This window comes from Vanellus vanellus (genome assembly GCF_965231255.1).
Source record: "Vanellus vanellus genome assembly, chromosome: 5".
In the NCBI taxonomy this organism is placed as follows: Eukaryota; Metazoa; Chordata; class Aves; order Charadriiformes; family Charadriidae; genus Vanellus; species Vanellus vanellus.
In genome coordinates this window covers 81,438,810-81,462,051 of record NC_138910.1, presented here as the reverse complement: position 1 = coordinate 81,462,051, position 23,242 = coordinate 81,438,810, and the positions used below count along the sequence as shown (strand labels likewise).

At 50.7% G+C, this 23,242-nt stretch overlaps 1 protein-coding gene across 1 annotated transcript; it reads right to left on the bottom strand.

Annotated features, from left to right (window-relative positions):
* Positions 1–1,207: 1,207 nt before the first annotated feature.
* On the bottom strand, positions 1,208–21,755 carry CTH (cystathionine gamma-lyase; the record flags this gene model as incomplete). The annotated part of the gene is made up of 12 exons (XM_082484424.1): positions 1,208–1,952; positions 5,036–5,174; positions 6,397–6,449; positions 9,085–9,206; positions 9,376–9,528; positions 11,386–11,463; positions 12,242–12,299; positions 14,334–14,465; positions 15,152–15,261; positions 19,328–19,423; positions 19,966–20,047; positions 21,594–21,755. 12 exons carry the CDS (start codon positions 21,753–21,755, stop codon positions 1,932–1,934), a joined length of 1,206 nt encoding a protein of 401 aa, XP_082340550.1. The 3' UTR covers positions 1,208–1,931.
* Between the last annotated feature and the right edge of the window lie 1,487 nt (positions 21,756–23,242).

Genomic DNA, 23,242 nt, shown 5'->3' with positions numbered 1-23,242 from the left:
GTTGCTCCCAGCCCCGTCCAACCCGGCCTTGAACACCTCCAGGGATGGGGCAGCCACAGCTTCTCGGGGCAACCTGCGCCAGGGGCTCACCACCCGCACAGGCAACAATTTCTTCCCAATATCTCATCTCAATCTCCCCTCTTTCAGTTTGAAGCCATTCCCCCTCATCCTATCATTCTATGCCCTTGGAAAAAGTCCCCTCCCCCAGCTCTCCTGGAGCTCCTTTAGGCACTGGAAGGGGCTCCAAGGTCTCCCCGGAGCCTTCTCCAGGCTGACCCCCCCACCTCTCCCAGCCTGTCCTCCCAGCAGAGGGGCTCCAGCCCTCCCAGCATCTCCGGGGCCTCCTCTGGCCCCGCTCCGACAGCTCCATGTCTTTCCTATGTTGGGACCCCCCGAGCTGGAGGCAGAGATCATCTAGTCCAACCCCGCTGCCAGAGAAGGTTTCCCTGATCTCGCAGACCGGCTAACCACGGATGACTCAGAAGAACAGCTCTGAGGGCCAGATCATTGCCATCCTGCGCTCAGGCTCTGCCCGGGCTCTGCAGAACCCCGAGGGCTCGATTCTGCTACAGCAAGGGCAGAGGTGGTGTCCCTGCTTGGGTACCCCAGGGGTCCCGGCAGCCACCTGCAACAGCCCCCTCGTCTCAGCTGCGCGCTCGTTAGGGAGCTCCAGACCATGATCTCAGGGAGCTTTCAACCAGCCGGTGCGTGAAAGCCACCGAGCTCGCACCTCATGTCGGCTCTCAACCTGGGAAACAAACAAAACCAAAAAGACACCCCCAGAAAGTCTAATTTTCATTTAGTTTGGGAAAGCTAAATGTTTTTTACCGCGGATGATCTGCGTAGTCAGTCTTGTGACAAGTACCAGCAGCACTCGGGCTTCTTTTTGGGGTCCTTCAGCAGCGGTGGGAGGCGGGCAGGAGGGTCTGGCCGGTTGAGATGGCACCTCGCCGGGCGCCACCGGCAGCCCCCACCACAAACCTCACGCAAGCAGCGCCCAGAGGCGCCTGGATATTCCTTGCCTGAATATCGCAATTTGCACGATAAGTTGTTATATGTTAGAATTTCTGTCTTTTTTTTTTTCTTGACGAAAGTAAAAACATCAACAGCGTTATTTTCCTATGGGAAAATTTAAACAAAGCTGGGGTCATTTTATCACGCGATTTAAATGCAAGTAGTGTAAGCAAATGTCAAAACGAGTAACACATCAGGGAAATTCAAAGCATATTTTAATTAAAATGATTCCCATTCCAAACATAAACCAAATCATTAGCACAATTAACACCACATGATTTTTTCTTTAAAAGGGAAAGAATCCTCTGTAGAAAGTTACTATTGTTTACCAGGTATTGGATTTCACTTCATTTTCAATGCTCCATAAAATAGCAACAGGTGAAAAAAGCATGTAACCATATTTCCAGCCTAATTTTCTTATTAAAAAAAAAAAAAAAAAAAAATCTAAGTGAAGTTTTTAAGTTGGACTGTTGGATAAGAAGAGATGAGAAAAATTAACTGGGCATCCTACAGAGCAGTAACAGAAACCAACCCCTTTGAGCCACCACCCCCGCAGCACCAGCACCGCCCACGAGAAACACTGATCTCCTCGGGGAGAAGGGGGATCACATTCCCGAGCTGCTCACATCACAGCTGCTCGCAAACACAACTTACTGACTCCAGAAATCCCAAAGGCAAAGGATTCCAAGAGAAGAGGAACGGCCGCAGCGGAGGGCGCGGGCTGCGTGCCACGGGCCACCGGGCAGCGGCCGGAGAGACCCAACGGCGCACAGGGAGAACGCCCCGGGGATCCAGCGTCAGATTGAACAGGTTTCAATTCTCAGAGGCAAATCAAAGGCAAATCAGCAGCAATTTGGCTTTCTGTGTCATCGTCTTTAGGCATTTCAGCGTTCAGTTCCAAGATCCGGTTTCAAACGTCAAACCTTATGGTCTGCAAACTGCAACAAGAGGGAAAAGTGAGAGATAATTACGCTATGCACCTGTATCAACCATGCGCTTTTTTTTTTTCTTTTCATAAATAAGATGCATTTTAGCATTAGATTACCTTCATGCTCTGTGCTGGCACATGGAAATACATGCAGTTACTGCTGCTACGTTTCCCTATCACCAAATCAGAGAGAAATGGTCGAAAGTTTCCTGTCCGTACAGTACATCAAACTACATCTGCTACAACTGCTGCAGGACTCAACTTTATACTTTACCCACCGATACCGCCATGTTCTCTCACACAGACAAAACTACTCCAAACACCTTTATTTTTTAATTCTTTTAGGGGATGGAGGTGCCTGCAGGGATGCAGAGGTGGCAGAGGAGAACGAGGTAGTGCCATGGACTTGGAGCCGACTCAAGGTCCACCAAAGACCATCAACTCTGTCCTCGGCGTCGCAAGGACTACTGAGGGGCCACCAAACCTGCAGAATTCCCAAGAAAACAAATGGACAAACCAACGAGTTACGGCGCTCCTGCAGGACAAAAGTACAAGTTGGGAGAAGGGAAGAAGGAAACTCGTGCTTTTCTAGGGTGGATATTTATTAAACCTTATTCCAATACTTGCTGAAGCCCCTCCTAAGGACGTGCCGTGCTGCTGTCCTTGGTTTGTCCCCTTCTCTTCGCCCCCTCGCCCATCCCACGGCGTGGCAGAGCACGTGCTGCCCTGACGAAATGCCTTCAGTGCCTGACAGGGACATGCCCGATACCTCCATCTGCCTGCGTGGGAGCACCGTGCGCTCAAAGGGATACAAACAGACTCGGAGTACATTTAGGTTTTCTTTAAGTCAAAGTTTTTGCCTTGCCAAGAGTGAAGTTCTACCTGAGGCAAACGGGATACTTGGGAACGGAACCTGAAGTTGTAAAGACAGAATAAGCAGTTTTCTGGGTGGGTTTGCGTGACAGTAGGTGGCGGTCCCTGAGAAGAAAAACTAAAGCTTGCAACAAGAACCAAAGATACAGTGCGCATCCCTCGAGCAACGGCTATCCCGGGATCTCCCACGCCATCTGCAAGGCCTGGCCGGCGCTTCCTTGCAGCCATCCCCTGCCTCCGGGCTCTGTTTGTTGCCCGCCAGGATCAGGAGGAAATTCTCCTTCCTCTCCCCAACACATAATTATGCCTATGAAGGTTGGAAAGATTTTAGCCTTCCCTGGAAGCTCTGGAGAACAGGGAAAATTAGAGGTTGAGGCCGAGCGCCTGCGTAGGCTGAAGGCACCTGGTTCACACGCCTTGCTCACACCCTCAGATCTAAAGCTGCCATGAGATTTCACATCAAAAAGAACTCTCCGGCATCCCCGAAGGTCAGGGACCTCCTTCTGGGAAAAAGAAAGGACCTTTCACACGACGTGAGCTGCTTCCAGGGATCACCTGGGAAACCCACCGAACAAGTTATCTGCAATGGCAGAAACCAAAGACATTGGCAACGCCTTTGATAAGTCACAGCGTGATAAATACGAAGTACAGTACAACACAGCGTATTCTGCAATGAAATACTGGCGCGTCAAACTGCAAGTCCGCAGCTTCCAAAGGAGATCCATCAGACTGACGTACCGGTTCAAAGTCAAGTGCCCACGCTTTCTGTTTTTCAGATATGACTAATCCCTTCCAGGAAAAAATAAAAAGGATTACTAAAAAAAAAAAAGAATAAAAAAAGCTTGCAAACCCCCCCATTATTTTTCAGTCACAGCATCAGCCGATCCAAAGCGTAGCACAAAGCTGTGCAGGACCGAAAGATAATACACATTTAACCAGCCTCTGCCCTGCACATACGCCTGTGTGTATACTCATACACAAACACATAGAGGCCTCATGTGTCTTAGCAAACCTGCCTTGAGAAGGGCAGACACAATATGGCATCACGTTAACTACCACAGGTAAAGAACAATTTTTATCTATTGTCTGAAATTACAGAATCACAGAATGGTTTGGGTTGGAAGGGACCTTGAAGACCGTCCAGTGCCACCCCCTGCCCCGGGCAGGGCCACCTCCCCCCAGCCCAGGTTGCTCCCAGCCCCGTCCAACCCGGCCTTGAACACCTCCAGGGATGGGGCAGCCACAGCTCCTCGGGGCACCCTGCGCCAGGGGCTCACCGCCCGCACAGGCAGGAATATCTTCCTCAGATCTCATCTCAATCTCCCCTCTTCCAGTGTAAAACCGTTCCCCCTCACCCCATGGCTCCTCTCCCTGATCCAGAGTCCCCCCCCAGCTCTGCTGGAGCCCCTTTAGGCACTGGAAGGGGCTCTGAGGTCTCCCCACAGCCTTCTCCTCTCCAGGCTGACCCCCCCCACCTCTCCCAGCCTGTCCTCCCAGCAGAGGGGCTCCAGCCCTCCCAGCATCTCTGGGGCCTCCTCTGGCCCCACTCCGACAGCTCCGGGGCCTTCTGCTGTGGGGACCCCCCGAGCTGGAGGCAGCACTGTGGGGGGGTCTCCCCAGAGCAGAGCGCAGCAGAGGGGCCCAATCCCCCCCTGGCCCTGCTGGCCACGCTGCGGGGGATGCAGCCTGGGGGGCGGGGGGCTCTCTGGGCTGCCAGCGCACATCGCCGGCTCATGGTGAAATACAGAGCTTTGGGTAGAGGCGTAGAAGTAGTGCTTATAGACAAAACAGCATTACTCAAATACTGGACTGACTGTCCGGAGAAGCCCTTTTCTTGAAGCTCCTTAATATATCTCAACCCTCTCTAAAACTATGATATGTAAAACCTGAAGCACACACGCAGTGCTTCGATGCCTACGTGAGAGTCCCCACGCAGCCCGACTTCAGCGCCTGTCCCTGGCTCAGGCGCCACGGACATCCCGTCTGCTGTGCCGGAACCTTTTCCAGTTCACATGGTGACTGACAAGGATGGTAAACCTCGCTGCACAGGGAAACCTAACAACGAAAGCTTTAAAACCCTGCACGCACTCTGCAAGGTACGCTCACAAGTTGCTTAAAAATTAAGTGAGGCACGAATTACAGACAGCATAGTGCAAAAGGCAGAGGACCGAAGGGGAGATTATTTTTAGAGTGAAGGCACTAAGGTAAGGACCCGCTTACCGCGGCTTTCAGAGCTTGGTCGATGTCTTCCAGCAAATCTTCTTCATCTTCCAAACCGATTGACAGGCGAATTAATGTATCACTGATTCCAAGAGCTTCTCTGTCTTCTTCAGGCACCGAAGCATGGGTCATGATGGCCCTGGAGGAAAAAAAAAAAATAGCCTTTCTTCTAAGAAGCGTTTACTTTTATCAGTAAAGATCAAACAAATCGGTTTCCTGCCAGCATCCCCTGGAATTTCACAAGGACTTTACACCTTTTGTGTACCACCGGCTGGTTAACCCACAGATGGAAAGAGATCCTATCACCGGTTACTGTAAATTATGGCAACTGCAGAGTCAGGGACGTGCACCTCCCAGCGTTTTAATACAGTATTTCTAAGCTCCAATTGACAAATAAAAAGTGGATACTTTACAATCTGGAAATGAAAAAGGAGGGGAAAAAAAAACCAAACCCAAACAACTCCTATTCCTCCTCCTTCTGGATACTATTTTTCAGAAAAAAATCTAAAAAGATATCTAAAAGCTTTACTTTAAGCATGTGGAGAAACAGGTATAGTATACAATCTCTAGTATAAAATCTCCAGGTTTTTGTTTAAACCTCTGTTTTCTCAGATCACTTGTCAAAGTGTGCCACTTACACCAAGAGCTTATTCTCTCCAGCTCCGGGGGATATCGGTAAGAAGCTGTTTGCCCCAGCTGCTCAGCCACTGACACCCCCCAGGTAGCAATCACCTTTCAACCGCTTGAGCGTTTTAAGATTTGCTGCTATTCTAAAATAAGCAACTGAAATGATTTAGTATATAAGTTTAGTCGTAACTTTCCACATATCTTTTTGAAAAGCAAATTGGATATAAATAAAATAACCTAATTCCATAGAAATCCCAGTTTTAGCTGTTTAACCTAGACTGAGGCAGCTAAGTATTTGTAAAATCCCCAGAAAATTCACCCGGCACGGAGAGAGATGCAGTTTGGTGTCACGGCCTGAACGTGCCCTCTTGTGTGAGACGGGAGAAGGGCACACCTCCGGCCTCAACAGCGTGGCCAAACCTGCCCAACGCCACTTATTCAAATACACCCTGATTTCTTGGGTTTGTCATCACAGCAACAAAGGGCGGCTCATTCCCCGGGTTAAAACAAGCAAACCTGGAAATTATTTAATCGTTGCATTCTTATATTGACAGAAGTCCCATTTCTGGAGCAGCCACTGGGTTTTGTGCTGTACAACGTCCTATCCTTGAATCTCAACGACATGCAAAATATCTTCGCTTTGTGTACTAGACAATTTTAGAACTCCCAACAAAATAGAGCCAACTTTGTTACTTTGCAGCTTTTTTAGACTTTTAACATGAAGAATGGCTTACGGATGCTCTGCTAGGCTTTCATATCCTCCCAGACTCTCTGCCAGAGTGAAAACCTATAGGAAAAATGAAAACAGAAGTTAACATCAGAAGTGTAAGGTTATGAATGCTTAGAAAGAGAGTGAAGGGAAAAGGAATGTTTAGGGCCTTTTTTTCTAAGTTTTTCTATAATAGCTTTTATAATATAAAATATTAATATTAATAATAATATTATTATTATTAATAATAATAATAATAATAGTATAAAAGCTATTAGCTGCGATTAGGGGGGAAAAAAGCGCACATTTAGCAGGTAAGAGCTACTAAGACTTAGAACAGATGTATCCTAAAAAGGCATTGAAGAGACACCGATGCAAAACTGAAATTCAGATATGCCCACGTTAAGCAAAGGTGAGTCAGGAGTAGTTCCCGCAACGCGCTGCCCGGAGGGAGAGCGGGCGGGAGAAGGCCAACGTGCGGGAGTGGGTCCTGCCCGGGCACCAGCAGCCGCCGTTGCGCTCAGAGCAAGGACGGAGCGGGCTGCCCCAACAAAGTTGGGCTCACACCTCAAAAAAGTCAGTTGAGGTTGAAGAGATGACATCCCACCCTTAACTACTCTTCTCCCAGCATCGCCCATCACCGCCCACGTTTAACGTCGGCGCTTTTCAGGCTGGCAAACGGCAGGCTTGATGGCGGGGGGCAAAACCCCAAATTTAAGATTTTTCCCATAAGGCTCAACAGATTTTTTTTTCACTCCTCTTGGGTCTGATGGCTCGTTCGGTATTTTGAAAATTGCTCAGCGCCTACCAGGACCAGCACTCGTGGAATGCTTACTGGCAGTTAAGGGATTTTTTTCACACCGCTCTGAATTCCTGGATGACAAAAAGGCTCTCTAGAGCCGACACAGATTCACCGTTCCCCTGCTGTGAATGCACTTACTGCCCACAACCTTTCTCTCCAGCCCCAGTTGCTCATATTCACTTTTTTTACCTTTAAAAAAAAAGAAAAAAATACAACTAAACCTATCAACCAAAGAATCCCCTTCTCAGCCTGCTGTAAGGAAACGGCTTTACCTTCCTACCAACCCAGTGACAAACCGGCCGTTATCCAGGACAAAGGGCTGAAGTGAATATACTCTATCTCCTGGGCCAGGATTAAATGCTCTCTCTCGTGTAAAAGGATTATTTTGTGGGAAAATCATATTTTTAGCAAATTCACTTTCAGTCAATGACATTAGCCGGCAAGTAAGAAAGATGGGGAGGAGAAGGAAGTTCTAATACACCTTTGTCAATTATTACTGATTTGTTTTCCCAAGAACAAAACCGCCAAAACACAAGAGAGGGAGGCAAATTAACCAGAGAACAAGAGTGGCAAACACATCAAAGAGCAGAGGCAGAACGAATACATCACCAAGACAAAACCAAAAGCCTCTGGTTTAGGTAAAATAAACAACAAATTTTCCTCCCAGCTGAGGGACTCCCTCTTTGCTTCCTGATTCACGGCATTTCTCAGTGGGTTTTGCTCCTGCTGCTGTAATACTTCAAAGGACTCAGCATTACAGCAGCAGCTTCTCTGCTTTCAAACACTGCGGGTATTTCTGCCAGGGGCTGCTCCCAGTGCCCTCCTTAGGGGCAATGCCGGGGCTGAGCTGGCCATGACAGCCTACTGCCGAAACAAAGGCTTCAAAGGGGCTGAGGCATCCTTCCCTTCCCTCTCATTAGCCTCTCATTTACAAATGATCTGTTGTTTAGAGAGGGTTACACCCAAAGACTTCAGCAGCTTTGCAAGTACAGAGAAAGATTCTCCTCGCCCCAAGAGAAAACACTTCCTTCACAGCATCCCAGACTGGTGGGGGCTGGAAGGGCCCTCCGGAGCTCCCCCAGTGCCACCCCCCGCCAGAGCAGGGGCACCTCCAGCAGTGGCACAGGACACCTCCAGGCGGGTTTGGAGTGGCTCCAGAGGGGGAGACTCCCCCCCTCTCTGGGCAGCTGTGCCAGTGCTCTGCCGCCCCCACAGGAGAGAAGTCCCTCCTCAGGTTGAGACGGAACTTTCTGTGCTCCAGTTTGTGCCCGTTCCCTCTTGTCCTGTCACTGGGCACCACTGGAACAAGACTGTTCCCACCCCCGGCCCCCTCCCTTGAAGGACTGATAAGCGTTGATGAGATCCCCCCTCAGTCTTCTCCTCTCCAGACTGAACAGCCCCACGGCCCTCAGCCTCTCCTCAGCAGAGAGATGCTCCAGTCCCCTCAGCATCTCCGCAGCCCTTTGCTGGGCCCTCTCCAGCAGTTCCCTGTCCTTCTTGACCCGGGGAGCCCCGAACTGGACACAGTGCTCCAGATGTGGCCTCCCCGGGGCAGAGCAGAGGGGGAGGATGACCTCCCTCGCCCTGCTGGCCACACTCTGCTTGATGCCCCCCAGGATGCCATTGGCCTTCTTGGCCACCAGGGCACATTGCTGGCTCACGGGCATCCCGTTGTCCCCCAGGACTCCCAGGTCCCTTTCACAGAGCTGCTCTGCAGGAGGTCACCCCCAACCTGTACTGGTGCAGGGGGTTACTCCTCCCCAGGTGCAGGACGCCACACTTGCCCTGGTTGAACTTTGTAAGGTTTCTCTCTGCCCAACTCTCCAGCCTGGCCAGGTCACGCTTCCATTATCACCCTCAGAAGGACAGGCTCAAGACCCTCTAAGGTCGTGCGGATTTACTGTCATTTACCTTTAAACTCTTGAGAAAGGCAGCTGCATGTTTGAGATTTCCTTTAATGTAAAAGGTTATCATCCCAGGACAGCCGGTGCACTGCCGCTTGATCAACTCATGCTGAGGGTGTGAAGGCAAGCCTGGAATTTGTACAAGTTGCTTTAAGTTAATCACCATGACTTCAAAGCGGGGAGCAGCTCACCCTACAGCCCACGGCCAAGGCGGAGTCACCAAAGGCGAAGGGCACCCAGACGGCACGCGGCGTTATGGTCCCCCCATCCAGCCGCACGCCAAGACCGGCCAACTTACCGGGGAAAATGACTTTCTCCACCCGGGAATGCGACTCGAGGAATCGAGCGACAGCTAATGCGTTGTGGAAATGTTGTTTCATCCGGATTTGTAGAGTCTTCAGACCACGATTACACAGGTAACAGTCAAAGGGAGATGGGACAGCTCCAAGAGCTACAGAAACGGAAACAAAATTCCACGTAAAACAAAGGGATTGGTTTTTTTAGTCAAACTAAATACAGTCCGAATTTCCAAAATTTCCAAAGTTAGAACAAGACAAGTGGAAATACAACTGATGGGATCCGTCTTCCTCATCTCACAGACATGGGATGCCAATTAACGAGCTGAATTAACAAGCTGAAGACCTTCAAGAATTAAATTCATTAGACATAATACGCCTTTACTCCTGTTGTAGCCAGGGGCCGTGGTTTGGGCTGGGGCACACAGAGCACTGTTACAGAAGTGCATTCATTATAAGTAAGAGGCAGTGAAATTGTTAAAATCAACCTATATACCTGAAAATTCTACATTAGGCAGATCCCCTGATGTCTGAATGAGTTTAAAAACTCCAGATGTACTTGACAGGAGTTAGATGAAGTTGAATAAATGCTTAATTTAAAGGTTTGTAGGCCTCTGTGTATGAAGTCAAGTGAATACAGGCAATGGCGGAGCTCTCTTTCTGCCGCGGTCTGTTATACCTGCGGAGACTTTGTGAGGAGCCACGTCCCGCATACCTGCAGGCGCTGCACACACAGACAGACGTGGACGTGCCACGTCTCCTGCAGCACGACCGAGCGAGGCTGAGGGGCTCAGCGCCCCGCGGGAGCAGGGGCCACACGCTCCCTGGGGAAGGCAGGGACGGAGGGGAACCACAGCCCCGCAGCCCGCAGCGCTCCTGCCTTCACGCACCCGTACGACTCACCCGCTGCCCAGCCCCTGGTGAACTAACACTGAACAACCCACGCTGCCCTCAGCATGAGGTTCAACGTGGCCAAGGGCCGAGGCCCGCCCTTGGGTCACACCAACCCCATGGATGCTACAGGATGGGGCAGAGTGGCTGGAACACTACCCGGCGGAGAAGGACCTGGGGGTGTTGGTCAACAGCCGCTGAACGTGAGCCCGCAGTGTGCCCAGGTGGCCAAGAAGGCCACCAGCACCCTGGCCTGTATCAGGAACAGTGCGGCCAGCAGGACTGGGGCAGTGACCGTCCCCTGTCCTCAGCACTGGTGAGGCCCCACCTCGAGTGCTGTGTTCAGTTTTGGGCCCCTCACCACAAGAAGGCCATTGAGGCGCTGGAGCGTGTCCAGAGAAGGGCAACGGAGCTGTGAGGGGTCTGGAGCACACGTCTGGTGAGGAGCAGCTGAGGGCCCTGGGGGGGTTCAGCCTGGAGAAGAGGAGGCCGAGGGGAGACCTTCTCGCTCTCTACAGCTCCCTGAAAGGAGGGGGCAGCGAGGGGGGGTCGGGCTCTGCTCCCACGGAACAGGTGATGGGACAGGAGGGAACGGCCTCACGTTGCCCCAGGGGAGGTTTAGGGTGGATATTAGGAAACATTTCTTCACAGGCTGCCCGGGGCGGCGGTGGAGTCGCCATCTCTGGAGGTGTTTAACAGAGGGGCAGACGCAGTGCTGAGGGACGTGGGTTAGTGGTGGGCTGGGCAGTGTGGGGTTGATGGTTGGGCTCCCAACCCAGAGGATCCCATGATTCTATTCTATGACTTTTCTGGAAGGAGTTAGGAAGGGGAAACCAGTGTCATTAACTTTACTTGAGAGAGAAGCCTCAGAGGCCTCCCAAAAGCTCTGGTGTCTGCGCAATGCCAGCCTACGTACCGCTGAAAGGCAGGGAAGAGAATTCAGGTTTCTTACATCTGTGTTACTGCTTCCTCTCCACTCATTTACACTTCTGCGCATTTAAGTGCCTGAGCTACATCTCTAGATAGATTTCATACTTGTGTGCATGCAACACGTTTCAAACACACCAGCTCGTAATGGGAACACGATTCATTTTAAGGCATTTCCTACACAGACTACTTACAGTTCTGTAAGAATTTGAGCCTTTCGTAGAGGTCATCACAGTTTACTGAAACAAGTCCCATTACAACATCACTATGCCCTAAAAATCCAAGGAGAAGACAAGAACACAATCAGCCACTCTGTCTGCTCGGTTTGTTCTGCCGCAGACCCCCGTTTTCGCAGCCCTGGTGCTAATACAGTCCCGCTTTTGCGCGACACTGGCTGCCTTTCTCATTGCCACAGCTCTCCTCCCTGTGCAGCCGGTGAATCCTAAGGTGGATTTCAGCTTTTCCTGAAGCTCCGGTGAGCAGCGCGCTCTGCCCTGCGCCCCCAGAGAGGTCCCCAGCGCGCTGCCACAGGATGCGGTCCAGCAATGAGGTGTGTCCTGCGGAGCAGCACCGGGCTGCCGGCTCGGCGAGAGCGAACGCCGGCCAGAAAACTGCCACTTCTACCCGTAGCACCGGGGAGGAGCAGGCACAGCACAGCTACGGCCTCGTTAGCTCCAAGTCCGGGCACTTTGGGAAACAACACAGCGACGGTGCTTCTGGACAGGCTCCAACACAGCCGCAGGGAACCTCCTTTGGACCTGAAGAGAATTTCTGGCAGCTGCCTTCTACTGAAGGCACTTGCTGTGCTGTAGTCAAATTAAAGCCAACACGGCTATAAGCACCTCCAGGTCTGTTACCCAAAGTCAGGTCAATAATCCTTCTCCCGGGGACAGTTTAGGAGCTACAAAGACTAATGGTCTATTCAATGGTCCAACTCCTCTAATGGTCCATCTAAGAATTACTGGCAGACAGACCAGGTTTTGGGAACTGCCCACGGCCAGAATGGCATTTAAATAGCCAGCCTGAGTGCTGTCGAACTTGCATACTTACCGTTCATGTATTTGGTTGCAGAATACATACAAATATCAGCCCCCAGAGATAAAGGACGCTGAAATGAAATGAAAATAATAGGTGTGGTTAAAGCTTGTGTGCACTCTGCTCCAGTGGGAGCTATTCAGAAAGGCTGTGATCCAACACAGAAAATAACAACAGGTGGCGAAACTGGAAAAAAAAAAAAGCTACAAAAACTTAACACAAAACACCTTAAACACAAAAACCTGACAATGAAAATAGGTAGAATATGTGACAAAAACAATAGTACAGGAAAGCACTCTAAATTCAAGATAAGCACAATAAAAAGAACCCACAATAAAATGTGATTTAAAAGCACCAGTCTAATTCTCAGTGGCTTCAGGGAGAGGAGCGATTGACTACATCCAACATACAGCCCATTCATATTTGTGAAAAAAATAGTCATATTGCTTAGCTGAGGCAGGGATAAGCAATGGCATTTACTCTACAGTATTTTCCTTAGAAAATGAAGACCTCAACACTGTTTGCAAAGCAAAAAATATGGCATTGTTTTCTAGATATCGTTATTGGTGATACTGCACCGAAAGAAAAACTGCAAACTTGAAGAAAGTGCAAGAAAGTGCAGAAAGTTTGCCAGGTCCCTCCTCCCTAACCTCCCAGCTTCTCCCCAGGAGGCTTTTTAAGGTGCGGCAAACGGAGATGCTGATGAGCAAGAAGTAATGAGCAATGTTGGTTTGGTTTTTTTTTTTAATCAGTCACTAAGTAAAGGCCTTTGCCCATAACAAACATCATCTAAAGACTGAAGAGCATCAATACGTTAAAAGGTAACAAAGCAAGCGGATTTAGAATAAAAGACTGCTGCTGTCAGATTAAACACGGAGGTCTGTTCAAGGAAGGGGGATAAGGCGCGCTCCCCGCGCGCAGCCAGGAGAGCAGTCGCAGAAACTCCAGCGCCTTTTACATTCGCTGCTGCTATACAAATCACTCCAAAGTTATGATCCTCTTCGTACAGAGCATCAGCAGCAGTCCCGAGGGGTTTAAAGACATTACCTATTATGCTTACTTGGAATTAATCATTACAACTGACTTTCTCTTATAAAATAAAAGGTATGTTAATGAATAAAGAGATACATTAACCAATAAAATAATATTTAACCAATAAAAGATACATTAACTAGCTCATATATCCAGATGCTCACTTTTCCTCTTTCACACGTCTTTCTGCAGTAATATACGCTGCGGGGGGGAAATCACTGTGGTATGTACAAGACAAACTCAAGTGCTGCTTTAGCTAGGCATTAACACTTTCTGTAAAGCTCTCTGAATTTACTATCAAGACCTCAGTACCCTTAACAAAAACAAAAGACACCTTGCCTTTTGCACTCATAAAAAGTTTTACTTTAGATCTAAGATCCAAGGGATTAGCTTGGCCTCCTGGGAAATACACATGAACATTTCTAGCCCATGTTAAGACGAACAAGGCTTCAAAGTTTATTATTCCAAAGCATTTTTAGAACTTAAATTGTCTTCGCTTCATGTATTCCGGTTATAAAAGCAGAAAAGTTATGCCAGTTGTTCCGAGATCAAAATTATAAACTTCTAAGCCACACAGTCACCAACATATTGAAGAAAAAGGTAACCTGAATGCCTCAAAGAAAGATTTAACAATGTTTGCCTTTTTCTTCCACGACCTTTCATAGAATATCAAGTGGCCCAGAACAGATCATAACCAGCATATACAAAAGAATTAGTACAAAAAAGCCAAAATTAGAAAACGGGACACTTTTAAACAAGCCTGTTATGATTCCCACCGGTGAGAACTAAAAATACATGATTTTTGCATGACAGAGAAGCCATTCTCCCAATGGCTTACCTGACTGTCTTGATTACTAGTGTGTTTACTGGACTGCTGAGCTATACTGGCTTTGCTGGTCTCATACTGGTATATGAAACACTCTGTATTCCGTCTTTACCGCTGCAAACAGCAGCGGTACACGAGTTGCGAAACAGAACACAGATCAAAACTCCAGTTCCTCGGTGGTGCTTCCATTTTAAAAACGTACCTCTGAGTACAGTGAAATAAAGGGGTAACTGTAGCCGAAGTGCTCACCTGGAAATAGGCAGACATGAAAGTGTTGTCCACCACGAGAAGAACATCTTTATGCTTATGTACTACACCTGCGCAGGCCTGGATGTCGATGACCTTCAGCGTGGGGTTTGTGGGCGTTTCAATCCAAACCAGCTGCAGTAATTCGACAACAGAAAACAGCCGTTTAGAGAGTTGACCATGCTGGTGACGATACACACGCGGAAGGCAAACGGTAACTTGGTGAGCATCAGCTTCCCACGCAGGTTCGCGGGGTGGAAATGGGAAAGCGTCCCCGCTGAGGAAGGGCAGGGTGTCCCGGGGGAGAGGGTAACATCCCCCACACAAACAACCCATGCACGGGAAGAGCATCAAAGCTTTTGAAAACCTAAGTGCACCGCATCCGAAGGAGGTCTGACATTGCCAGAAGAAAGCCTTTACACCCAAAAGTTTGTAAGTCTTTTCCAGCTGAATTCTCTTCCACTAAAGCCGGGGAATATCTGCTCCAGAGCCACGGAGCACCTCCTCCTCCGCCAACCTTGGTGTTCCCTCTGCTGTTTCTTACCTTTTCCCTCCTCCTCCTCCTCCTCCTCCTCCTCCTCTCTCTCTCTCTCTCTGGTGTTTTTTTGCCCTTCTTAAAATGTTTTCGGTGAGGCAACACGAATGTCAGCCGGTGGCCTGCAGCGGGGACATGCTGGGAGCCAGCTGTGCCCCGACCTCTCCCCACAGAGACCACCCCTGCAGCCCCCTCTGCTTGACGCACCCCCCGACACAGCGAGAGCAAGAACAAAACCATTTAAGGCCATTGAGCAAGTAAGTTCAGCAATTTCCCTCTCCCCTACCTTGGTCGCTGGTGTAATTGCGGCTTCCAGGCACTCCGGTTTTGTGCAGTCAATGAAAACTACGTTCAGACCCATTTTCATGGCTACTTTCCTGAAGTATCTGTTTGTGCCTTAAAAAAAAAACAAAACAAAAAAACAACCCAAACAAAAAAAATCAGGGACACAAAATGAAACAACTCTCTTAACTTTCCTTCGTGGATCTCCAGTCTCTCATACACCCCCATGGGAAGTCAGGAGGGCACAGCTTTATTCTCTATGCCAGAAACAGCACGTGAGTATTTTTTTATTTCTAAAAAGTTTAAAAATTGCTGTGGTTTTAAACATCATGGAAAAGCAATAATGGGAAAACAGAATCAGAGTAATTTATGAAGTGCTTTCAATTAATAGCTGTTCGGGGCTATTTTAATCAGAAAATTAAATAGACCCCTTTTAGTTTGCCTCCTCCTAACTTTTCCTCCAGCCCTTTGCCACACACAAGCTCGTGGTTCCAGTTTTGATATCCTCTTTCCCCCACCCCACTTTTAATAACTTTTGTCCACCGCATATTTTCAAATGCTTTTTTCTCTTTAATAAGCTTAATTGAGAATCTGGGAGAAGAAGAATCAAGGGGAAGACTCCAGCTACTGCGTTTCTTATCATTCCATTAAATAAACATGTAGCGAGGAACATAAAGAAGCGGTTATTTCCTTCCTTTCTGTCTTTGAAGCCTCTCACTGGAAAGATTAAAAGAAGAAACGAGAAGCAACCAGTTGATCACCAGATGTGCAACACACTGACTACCTGGCAACACTGCCTGGATTAAAAATTAATTCATTAGGTCTTTTTGCCAAGGTTACTCAACGTTTACTCACTTGTGCTGAACGGCAGTTTGCCATGGAGCCATGAAGTCGCAGCACACTGAGGGTATCATTCCCTGTGCCGAACGCTACTTCTGAATGAGTTTTTTCTTAAGGAAACACTATGCTATATATAAGCTACATACTATATACTATCTTGTGCTGGAAGAAGCTTATTCAAGCACAGGAAGTTTTCACACAGGCTGTCAACTCCACAAATACAAACCACCTAAGAGTCTTACACCCTCGTAATCACAGCACACTGCAAAACACCTTAGATGAAAGCGAGAGGGTACACCGAAAGTAGCCCTTTTGAGAAATGACAGCAAGAGCTGACAATTCAGAGGTGTCAACTACCGACAGCTCCTCCTCGCACCTCCCAGAACTCGGCATCTCTTAAGCCCGTCCCAGGCAATACGTGTTTCAGCACTGCCCTCGAGAGCTTTTCATTTTCTTTTACTGTTTTTCTGACAACCATGAACACTGCGGACTCATTTGAGTCAGCAATCGCAGCACTGCTGTCCTGTCCAACCAGGCTTTTCGCAAAAAAAAAAACACTAAAAGCTTCCCAAAGCTCGTGTACCCTCGAGGGAGTAGGGACACGCGCTCCGCACGCCATGACGCTGCTGGTCAAGGCCAGGTTGGACGGGGCTTGGAGCAACCTGGGCTGGGGGGAGGTGTCCCTGCCCGGGGCAGGGGGTGGAACCAGACTGAGTTTTAAGGTCCACAGAATCCCAGACTGGTGGGGGTTGGAAGGGCCCTCTGGAGCTCCCCCAGTGCCACCCCCCGCCAGAGCAGGGGCACCTCCAGCAGTGGCACAGGACACCTCCAGGCGGGTTTGGAATGGCTCCAGAGGGGGAGACTCCCCCCCTCTCTGGGCAGCTGTGCCAGTGCTCTGCCGCCCCCACAGGAGAGAAGTCCCTCCTCAGGCTGAGATGGCACTTCCTGTGCTCCAGTTTGTGCCCGTTCCCTCTTGTCCTGTCACTGGGCACCACTGAAACAAGACTGTTCCCACCCCCGGCCCCCTCCCTTGAAGGACTGATAAGCGTTGATGAGATCCCCCCTCAGCCTTCTCCTCTCCAGACTGAACAGCCCCACGGCCCTCAGCCTCTCCTCAGCAGAGAGATAGAATCATAGAATCATAGAATCAGTGAGGTTGGAAGGGACCTTTAAGATCATCAAGTCCAACCATTAACCTACCCTGATAAAAACACCACCACTCCTAAACCATGTCCCTAAGCACCTCATCTACCCTTTTCTTAAACACCTCCAGGGATGGTGAATCCACCACCTCTCTGGGCAGCTTATTCCAATGTTTAATAACCCTTTCAGTGAAAAAATGCTTCCTAATATCCAATCTAAACCTGCCCTGACATAACTTGAACCCGTTTCCTCTTGTCCTATCACTTGTCGCCAGGGAGAAGAGGTCAGCTCCCATCTCTCTAAAACCTCCTTTCAGGTAGTTGTAGAGAGTGATAAGGTCTCCCCTCAGCCTCCTCTTCTCCAGGCTAAACAACCCCAGATCCCTCAGTCATTCCTCATAAGGTTTGTCCTCCAGACCCTTCACCAGCTTTGTAGCCCTTCTCTGGACACGCTCCAACACCTCAATGTCCTTCTTGTAGTGAGGGGCCCAAAACTGAACACAGTACTCGAGGTGAGGCCTCACCAGTGCCGAGTACAGGGGGATGATGACTTCCCTAGTCCGGCTCACCACACTATTCCTGATGCAGGCCAGGATGGTGTTGGCCTTCTTGGCCGCCTGGGCACACTGCTGGCTCATGCTCAGCCGGCCGTCCACCAACACCCCCAGGTCCTTTTCTGCCGGGCAGCTTTCGAGCCACTCCGCCCCCAGTCTGTAGCACTGCATGGGGTTGTTGTGACCCAAGTGCAGGACCTGACACTTGGCCTTGTTGAACCTCATACCATTGGCCTCAGCCCATCTGTCCAGCCTGTCCAGATCCCTCTGCAGAGCCAATCTACCCTCAAGCAGATCAACACGCCCCCCCAGTTTAGTGTCATCTGCAACTCCCCTCAGCATCTCCGCAGCCCTTTGCTCCACTCCCTGCTCCACTCCCCTCAGCATCTCCGCAGCCCTTTGCTGGACCCTCTCCAGCAGTTCCCTGTCCTTGAACCTTGCCCCTTCCAGCCCCAACCATTCTATGATTCTACGCTGTTAGAGGGCTGAAGCCAGCGAGGCCGCACAGGGCAAGCGTGGTGGAGCAGTAAACCCCGCACGGCAAAAGGAGTCAATGCTGGTAACGGCGAGGAAGGGGCCGACAAAGGACCGGGCTGCAGCGTGCAAGAAGGCAAGGTGCCCGGTGACAGCCAGCAGGGACGTAGGGGACACGGAGCCCCTCATGCCGGAGGGGAGAACGAAGGGACTGGGCACATACTGGCCACGGTGGCCAGTGGCAGATCTGCAGACGTACCTCCTCACGGGCTGGGTACCCTGCTGAATAAGGCAGAGAATGGGGGGAAGCCACTCTCTTTACAACCAAAGTATGGAAAAAAACATCAGGGAAGAAAGAATGAAATTCATCTCTGCAGAAACCACCACCGGCTGAGGATTTCATGAGCAGGTGAACTGGTTTGGCTTGACAAATACACCTCTGGGCCTTTCTGAAGCGAGGAACTGATAATATGCTCGGGCCAAATGACACTGATTTCCCAAGTTCTGCAGGGGGAAGGCTGTGAATTAAAGGAGCAGATTGTCAGTAGGGATTCCTGCTGTCTTCACGCAGCTTGGCTCCAGACGTACTTTGGAGAAGAGCTATCTGGCATGACGGAACTAAGCGGTTAAAAGCAAATGTGTGCATTTATATTTGATGTGAACAAGCACAGAGAACCAACAGGCAGAGAGAACCGACCGCTCGGCATCCCTGAGCATTCAGAAGACACGGGGAAAAGAGATGCAAGTTGTGCTTTCAGGGAAGATGATGGAATAGTTGTCTGAAAGTGGCGGTTGGTAAAGGTCCAAACCTCGGAAAGGAACAGTAGGAATCCCAGAAGCTGGAAAGCTGTGTCACATCAGACTGCAGGCGGTCCCGCTCTGCAAACCAACCCATGCAAGGCTACGACGTGGCTGTTTTCCCCTCTTCTTAGCATATACTACTAATTAGCTATGGTTTTTAAACCTCCACGTTATGCCGCAGAGTCTTTCAGTGTTTGAATTTCTAACGCCAAAATCAGACAGGAGTGTTCTGTGTCCTCAGGAAGTGAAAAGGCTTTAAAGAAAAGTAAGGTCTTACGTGGGAAGTTCAGAAAGTTCACGAGAATCAAATTTAGGCACATTTAGTCATTTGCACAATGAAAATCAAAACCGCCCTTGTGTTTTACATACCTCCATAGACATCATCCATGCAGATAATCATATCCCCTGCCTTTAATAGGTGAGTAATATTCAAAGTGGCAGCTAAGCCAGAAGCATACGCTAAACCTGAAACAGAAAAGAATAAGTGGCAGACAGACCATATTTTACTGTGATACAACCTTGTCAAACTTGCTTTCGCTTTCCTCGCTTTGCTTTTAAAAGGAACCTGTTCTGTCACTCTTGCTGACGCTATCTCACCCCTAAGTGCATTCGATAAAAGCAGCAGCCTGGTTTTCCGCGGGGCAGGACGCGGGCCGCACGCTGCTAACGCAGCCCGGCAGCAGCCGCCGCGGGGGTCCCGCTCCCCCCTGCGCTCCCCGCCGCTGCACGGGGGTGGGTTGCGTTTGGCTTGGGCACCAAACGCAGCGAGAGGAAGTAAAGTCACTACAGAAAGTCCCACGAGCGAGCTGGACTATCCTGAACGATAACCGTCGGACTGTTTTCCCACCACGATGCAGCTCGTGCCCGTAACCAGCAGCGGGCGGCTGTGAAAGCCTTGCTGCGATACAGCTGCTGCGACAGCTCGCTGGCCTTGCTGTGCCCGCTGTCGACACCGTCGGGAGACACGCACGCCGACAACTTGCTTGAGGAGCTTCTTAATTGCTTACAGTATTTAGCTCCATCTAGCGCTGCCACAGCCTTCTCCAGGCAGTCCCGGGTAGGGTTTCCGCTCCGGCTGTACTCATAACCCTATTGTGAAAGCAAGAAAAAAAAATCTAATTTGAGAGAGCACTGAGAAAGTTTTTTGCAACAATAGTCTCACATTCCTTAAAAAGTCCTCATTCTCAACACTGAGGTTATGCATCCACCTCTGCCGAGAACAGCAGGCCGGTTCTCTGGCTGCGTCAAACTGCCGTACACAACATCCAACTGGGCATCCCCCACCTGAAAACGGTTTCTAGGGGTGCGCTGTGGGGAGTAGCGCCCTCCTACTTTTTCCTAAATAGCCACCTCTGGTCACTGCTGGAGAGAAGACCTTGGTCTGACACAGTCCACTCGTTCCGCTGTTATCAGCAAGAACACATCCCATCTCCACAAGGCTCTGCTTGGAAGATGCCAAAGGGCACTGGCCAGCGCCAACCTCTACCCATCAAAAGTTCCTGAAAGCTCAGACGTTTCCCTGGCATGCAATCACGCCAAGTTCCACGCTTCGGTGCAACAGCTTTTACGCAAATACTGAGAAAATTTAACAAGAAAAAAAAAACTCTCAGGCACGCTTGGATGCACTCGTTACAGAGAGAACCTGGCCAAACAGCCCTGGTGTTCGCGCACTTTCAGGATTTCTGTTTAATGACAACTTCATCATTTTAAGGAATACGGCAGACCGCTCTCGCGGAGCTTTTGGTCAGAACGCAGCACGTGAACAGCGGCGTGTGCCTCCTTCTTCTGGGGTCTTCTGCAAAACAGCTATCTACGCACAAGTATTCACAATTTTAGTCTGTGTAAGTGATTTTGCCAGAATCAAAGATCCCAAGGCTAATTCCTGCTGCCCAGCCAGCACGCCGTGGCATTCAGACCTCGGCTTTGGAACATATACTGATTTAGGAGTTGCAAATTTGCATCATTTCCCTCGTACACACATGGTAGCCCTCAGAAACTTCACGATACTTCAAGGCAAACGCTTCCGGCACTTTCTACGATACATCCGCAAAATACTTATGAAATATTCATCGGGTCTGGAGAAGCGAAGCAGCCTCTTCTTACTCAGTCTGTGTAAGTGAGAAAACATATTCTGCCTGGGCCCAGCGGCAAAGTAAAGCACTTTTATCACATAGCCTTCAAGGCAGTCACCGGCTGCGTGCAAACCATCCTGCCCAAGCCCGCACCTCGGCCCAGTCACCGTCACCATCCTGGTGGCCCGTGGCCACCGGCCACCCATGAGGCAGGGGACCGGGGGCTGCCAAGGCTGAGGGGCACCGGGTGCCCCCCTTCACCCAGCTTCACACTGAAAATCACCCGAAACCTGCCTCGGCAGGGCACCCCTCTTTTCCAGTGGGAAAAAGGTGTTTGAGTGGGTTTTCCACCAGGGAATATACTTCCACCAGCTGCAAACCGGGAGCCCTCCACCCCCTCCCGGGGATGCCCGTCTCACCGGACCCCCCACCACCACCACCCCGGCCAGGCCGTGTGCCCCCCGCCGTGTCCCCCGTCCGCGCCCCCGACGGCGACGTCCTTGACCGCGGGAGGTCCGGTGGGGCCAAGCCCGGCTCGGGGCTCCGCCGGCGGCCGCACTCACCGCGTGCTGCCCGGGTCCCTGCTGCTTGAAGGTGGTGGAGAGGGAGATGGGCGGCACCACGGCGGCCGAGCGCCACTGCTCGGGCTCCTGCCCGGCGTGGATGGCCTGCGTGGCGAAGTGGGGGAAAGGCGGCAGGAAACCCCGCGACCCGCCGCGCTCCATGGCCGCGCTCCGACTGCCGCCGCCGCCGGCACCGCCGCCCCGCCCCCAGGGGCCCGGCGGGGGCGGGGCCTTGCTCGCCGCCTCCCATTGGCTGGGGTGGGGCGCGGCTGGGCGGGGCCGGACGGCGCCCGCGCCGCAGGGAGGGGAGCGGCGCAGCGCTGCCGTACCGCCCGCCCGCAGGGGGGCGCTGCAGCACCTCAGGGCGGCGCGGCGCGGCGTGGCGGGGCCGGGGCCTACGCTCCGCCGGTGTGGCGGCCCGCAGAGCGGCCCAGGGCGGGAGTCGAGTCCCGAGAGCAGCCGTTCCCGCCAGAAGAGAAGCGGCTGCCTGGCAGCCCGGCAACCCCCGGCCTCGGCGGAACGCCAAAGGGCGGGAAGGCCTTTAGCCTGGAGGGCGGCCAGTGACCGGGGCCCCACCGGCCCTTCCCCAGGGAACGGCTCCCTCCTCTCTCCGCACCGGAGGGCATCCATTGGGCTGACGGGCCCTGCCAAGTCACGCAACCAAAACTAGAGAAGGTTAGAGAACTCTTCCCAACGCTTTGTCCTGGTTTGAGGGACATGGGACTGATTTCTCTTCTAATGCTTGGGAAAACAGCACTTTTAGGAGACTCCAGGGTCTGAATAGGTGAAAATATGTACTTTATATCCACCTATGGGGTGTGGTTTCCAAGGTCTCAGTGGTTTTGGGCTCACCAGGTGCCAGGATGAGGAGCGAGACCCGGGCACTGCACCCACGCTGCCAACAGGGTTATTGCATACCATGAACGGCACATTCAGTATAAATGAGAAAGTTTGCTGAGGAGTTCTCTCTCCCCCGTGACGGCTGCCACCCTGAGCACTCCTCACCCCGGTGCCGCAGCCCTGAGCCCGTCCCTTCCTCCCGCAGCCGCAGCGCTCACAGGGTCCCACGTGGGCTGTCCCTGCCGGGGGTGCACAGCTTCAATGGATAGAATGGGCTGAGGGTAATCCCGGTGTATTTTATATTGGTATGGGGATCAATAATGATTCTCTAGTATTATTAATGTTTATTATTTAGTCTTACTCTATTAAATCCGTTTATATTTCAACTCTCGGGTTTCCTTGTTTTCCCTGATTCCCCTTTCCAGGTGGGGAGGGATCATCAGGTGATAGAATAATTGCCTAAACAACAATAAATTGTCATGGGTTCCCTCAAACCATAACACGCTTCCACCTTTTTTTGCATTTCAGGCTGAATTTGAAATCATTTTTGTACCATTTGCAGGTAAATTTAGAGCAAAACTGGATACACTGATTATTCTCGTCTGTTTGTCAGCCTCAGCACACAACAGACATCTGAAATTTGGGATGGAGTAAAAAAATAATCCTGTGGTGACAAATCCCCTTCCTGTCGGCCTGTGGAAAATGTCTGTGTAAACCCCACGGGCAAAGCTTTGCTCTGAACCCGCCACACAGCCAGGACAGCAAGTCACAACGTTTCAGGTAACCAGCGAATCTCAGGCAGTACCATA